At 52.5% G+C, this 5,192-nt stretch overlaps 1 protein-coding gene across 1 annotated transcript in view; it reads left to right on the forward strand.

The window, feature by feature from the left end:
* Nucleotides 1-863: 863 nt before the first annotated feature.
* Nucleotides 864-5,192, forward strand: part of LOC137320110 (cytoplasmic phosphatidylinositol transfer protein 1-like) — a 20,217-nt gene continuing 15,888 nt past the window's right edge. Inside the window, exon 1 of the mRNA XM_067981874.1 lies at nucleotides 864-991. Within this exon, the coding sequence (XP_067837975.1) occupies nucleotides 944-991 (48 nt within the window). The 5' untranslated portion in view covers nucleotides 864-943. The remainder of the gene's footprint in view (nucleotides 992-5,192) is intronic.

Raw genomic sequence — 5,192 nt, forward strand, 5'->3', positions numbered from 1 at the left:
ACTCATATACTGTACCACTATAATCAGAATAGAGGGGCACACTTATACTGTACCTTAATATTTAGAATAGAGGGGCACTCATATACTGTACCACAATAATCAGAATAGAGGGGCACTCATATACTGTACCACTATAATCAGAATAGAGGGGCACACTTATACTGTACCTTAATATTTAGAATAGAGGGGCACTCATATACTGTACCTCAATAATCAGAATAGAGGGGCACTCATATACTGTACCACTATAATCAGAATAGAGGGGCACACTTATACTGTACCTTAATATTTAGAATAGAGGGGCACTGGTATACTGTACCTCAATAATTAGGATAGCAGGGCACTGATATACTGTACCTTAATAATCAGAATAGAGGGGCACTCATATACTGTACCTCAATAATCAGAATAGAGGGGCAATCATATACTGTACCTCAATAATCAGAATAGAGGGGCACTCATATACTGTACCACAATAATCAGAATAGAGGGGCACTCATATACTGTACCTCAATAATCAGAATAGAGGGGCACTCATATACTGTACCTCAATAATCAGAATAGAGGGGCACTCATATACTGTACCTCAATAATCAGAATAGAGGGGCACTCATATACTGTACCTCAATAATCAGAATAGAGGTGCACTCATGTACTGTACCTCAGTAATCAGAATAGAGGGGGACTCATGTACTGTACCACAGGAGCTGACTCGGCCCGTCCAGTACCCGGCACGGATGTGTGTGCTCGTGCCTGCGCCTGTGCGAGAACCATTCCCTTTTACCTGTTGTGCGTCGCACAAATAGTTAAGAGGTAGCAGGGAGGAGCCAACAGCACAAGGTGTGCCTCAGATGCAGAGAGCATTCCTCATTTTAGGAGAACAACAGCAACAGAATTTGTCTGAAATAACCTTGTGGGGTCGATCAGCGAGGTGGTGTGTGCGATGTTAATTAAAGAGTATCGGATATGTATGCCCCTCACCGTTGAAGAGGTAAGGGAACTTTACCGAACTTTAAACAAGAGTCAAACAGAAAGATTAATTTCAGACTCTGTAAAAATAATGCAAGTTTCAACAGGTAACATACTTAAACCATTGCAGACTGATTAACCCTCTCACCCACCTCTCCCCATTTACACTCAGACACCGGGCAGCCCGTTCCCTATCGGAGGGGGATTAACCCTCTCACCCACCTCTCCCCATTTACACTCAGACACCGGGCAGCCTGTTCCCTATCGGAGGGGGATTAACCCTCTCACCCACCTCTCCCCATTTACACTCAGACACCGGGCAGCCTGTTCCCTATCGGAGGGGGATTAACCCTCTCACCCACCTCTCCCCATTTACACTCAGACACCGGGCAGCCTGTTCCCTATCGGAGGGGGATTAACCCTCTCACCCACCTCTCCCCATTTACACTCAGACACCGGGCAGCCTGTTCCCTATCGGAGGGGGATTAACCCTCTCACCCACCTCTCCCCATTTACACTCAGACACCGGGCAGCCTGTTCCCTATCGGAGGGGGATTAACCCTCTCACCCACCTCTCCCCATTTACACTCAGACACCGGGCAGCCTGTTCCCTATCGGAGGGGGATTAACCCTCTCACCCATCTCTCCCCATTTACACTCAGACACCGGGCAGCCTGTTCCCTATCGGAGGGGGATTAACCCTCTCACCCACCTCTCCCCATTTACACTCAGACACCGGGCAGCCTGTTCCCTATCGGAGGGGGGATTAACCCTCTCACCCACCTCTCCCCATTCACAAGCTGCACACAGACAGCCTTGAAATCTCCAACTGACCCCCAACCTCAACAGCTTTTATGGGGGGAGAGAGTTCCAGATTCCCACTCCTCTTTTGTGCGGAGAATTGCTTCCAGACATCACCCCTGAACGGCCGAGCTCTAATTTTAAGATTCTGCCCCCCGTGTTCTGGACTCCCCCCACCAGAGGAAATAGTTTCTCTCTATCGACCCTATCAAACCCTTAAATCATAGCATCTCCCAACACAGGAGAAGGCCATTCAGTCCCTCTTGCCCGTGCAAGCTCTTTGAAAGAGCTCCCCAATTCGTCCCATTCCCGCAGCCCTGTAAATTTTCAATTGTCCAATTATCGTCCGAAAGTTAGCAATGAATCTCCCTCCCCCGCCCTTTCAGACAGTGCCTCCTTAATCTCCTGCGCTCAAGGCAATGCAAAGCCGAGACTGTGCAACCTGGCCTCGGAAGTTAACCCTTTTAGCCCCGGGTATTGTTTCTGGTGAATCTGGGCTGCCCCCTCGCTCCGAAGGCCAAGCCATCCTTCCTGAGATGCGGTGCCCAGAACTGAACCCAGTCTCTCCAGATGTGGTCGGACCAGGGCTCTGCACAGCTGGAAGCTAACATCCTCCCACTTTGGACTCCAGCCCTCTTGCACCCGTCCAGGAGAGTTTGGCGATTTCTGTACCGCACCCCCCCTCAATCTCTCCGCTCCTTCTGAGGTCCTGGCTTCTCGCCATTTGGAAAATGCTCGGATCTATCTTCCTTAGGTCCACTGAGGCTGATTTCCCATTTCACAAGGTACCCTCCATTGGGTTATTAATCGAGGTGGGATTGGGGGATATGGGGGATATGGGGGTAGGTGGGATTGAGGGACTGGGAGAAGGTGGGTAGGTGTGGGTTTGAGGGATTGGGGAGAAGGTGGGTGGGTGGGTTTGAGGGATTGGGGAGAAGTTGGGTAGGTGGGATTGAGGGATTGGGGAGAAGGTGGGTAGGTGGGTTTGAGGGATTGGGGAGAAGGTGGGTAGGTGGGATTGAGGTATTGGGGAGAAGGTGGGTTGGGGGGGATTGAGGGATTTGGGAGAAGGTGGGTAGGTGGGTTTGAGGGATTGGGGAGAAGGTAGGTAGGTGGGATTGAGGGATTGGGGAGAAGGTGGGTAGGTGGGATTGAGGGATTGGGGAGAAGGTGGGTAGGTGGGATTGAGGGATTGGGGAGAAGGTGGGTAGGTGGGATTGAGGGATTGGGGAGATGGTGGGTTGGGGGATTGAGGGATTTGGGAGAAGGTGGGTAGGTGGGATTGAGGGATTGGGGAGAAGGTGGGTAGGTGGGATTGAGGAATTGGGGAGAAGGTGGGTTGGGGGGATTGAGGGATTTGGGAGAAGGTGGGTAGGTGGGTTTGAGGGATTGGGGAGAATGTAGGTAGGTGGGATTGAGGGATTGGGGAGAAGGTGGGTTGGGGGGATTGAGGGATTTGGGAGAAGGTGGGTAGGTGGGATTGAGGGATTGCGGAGAAGGTGGGTAGGTGGGATTGAGGGATTGGGGAGAAGGTGGGTAGGTGGGATTGAGGGATTGGGGAGAAGGTGGGTAGGTGGATTGAGGGATTGGGGAGAAGGTGGGTAGGTGGGATTGAGGGATTGTGGAGAAGGTGAAGTTGGGAATTATCAAAAACGGACAGGGTTTAATGAGTACTTTTTTTCTAAAATTGACCCAGCCAAGGCTCAGTGGATAGAAATCCCCTGAGTCAGAAGGTTTTGGGTTCGAGCCCCCACTCCAGAGACTCGAGCCCCATAATCCAGGCCCACACTCCCCGGTGCCAGTACTGAGGGAGTGCTGCACTGTCGGAGGTAGATGGATATACTCCAGGACTTGAGCCCCATAATCCAGGCCCACGCTCCCCGGTGCCAGTACTGAGGGAGTGCCGCACTGTCGGAGGGACCGTCTTCCGGACGAGACGTTAACACATTCCCGGAGACCCCCTGTAAATATTAACACACTCCCGGGGACCCCCTGGAAATATTAACACACTCCCCGGGGACCCCCTGTAAATATTAACACACTTCCCGAGACCCCCTGTAAATTTTAACACACTCCCCGGAGACCCCCTGTAAATATTAACACACTCCCGGGGACACACTGTAAATATTAACACACTCCCCGGAGACCCCCTGTAAATATTAACACACTCCCGGAGACCCCCTGTAAATATTAACACACTCCCCGAGGGAGAGATTGAGAGGGAGAGGGGAGAGAGAGAGAATGACAGAGAGTGAGAGAGAGAGAGAGGAGAGAGAGAGTGACAGAGCGAGAGAGAGAGGGAGAGAGAGAGTGGGAGGGAGAGAGAGAGTGACAGAGAGAGGGAGAGTGACAGAGATAGGGCGAGAGAGAGTGTGAGGGAGAGAGAGGAGAGAGAGAAGAGACAGGGAGAGAGAGAGGGAGAGAGAGTGAGAGAGTGCGTGACAGAGAGAGTGTGTGACAGAGAGAGGGAGAGAGAGTGCGTGACAGAGAGAGGGAAAGAGAGTGCGTGACAGAGATAGTGAGAGAGAGTGCGTGACAGAGAGAGGGAGAGAGAGAGAGTGAGACAGAGATAGTGAGGAAGAGACGAGAGAAAGAGAGAGACAGACGGACAAACCGAGAGAGAGAGACGGAGAGAGAGAGAGAGTGACAAAGAAAGGGAGAGAGATAGAGAGAGACAGAGAGTGAGGGGGAGGGAGAGAGACACAGAGAGAGAGAGTGAAAGTGAGAGAGAAAGAGATGGAAAGTGAGAGAGAGACAGAGAGAGTAAAAGTGAGAGAGAGACAGAGAGAGTAAAAGTGAGAGAGAGACAGAGAGAGTAAAAGTGAGAGAGAGAGGAGAGAGAGTGAAAGTGAGAGGAGAGAGTGAAAATGAGAGAGAGAGAGAGTAGAGAGAGAGTGGGGGAGAGAGGGAGTGGGGGAGAGAGAGAGAGGAGAGAGGGAGTGGGGGAGAGAGAGAGAGGAGAGAGGGAGTGGGGGAGAGAGAGAGAGGAGAGAGGGAGTGGGGGTGGGAGAGAGAGAGAGGAGAGAGGGAGTGGGGGAGAGAGAGGGAGGAGAGAGGGAGTGGGGGAGAGAGAGAGAGGAGAGAGGGAGTGGGGGAGAGAGAGAGAGGAGAGAGGGAGTGGGGGTGGGAGAGAGAGAGAGGAGAGAGGGAGTGGGGGAGAGAGAGGGAGGAGAGAGGGAGTGGGGGAGAGAGAGAGAGGAGAGAGGGAGTGGGGGGAGAGAGAGAGAGGAGAGAGGGAGTGGGGGTGGGAGAGAGAGAGGAGAGAGGGAGTGGGGGAGAGAGAGGAGAGAGGGAGTGGGGGAGAGAGAGAGAGGAGAGAGGGAGTGGGGGAGAGAGAGGAGAGAGGAGAGAGGGAGTGGGGGAGAGAGAGGAGAGAGGAGAGAGGGAGTGGGGGTGGGAGAGAGAGAGGAGAGAGGGAGTGG

The sequence above is a fragment of the Heptranchias perlo genome, unplaced genomic scaffold, assembly GCF_035084215.1.
Source record: "Heptranchias perlo isolate sHepPer1 unplaced genomic scaffold, sHepPer1.hap1 HAP1_SCAFFOLD_975, whole genome shotgun sequence".
Classification (NCBI taxonomy): Eukaryota; Metazoa; Chordata; class Chondrichthyes; order Hexanchiformes; family Hexanchidae; genus Heptranchias; species Heptranchias perlo.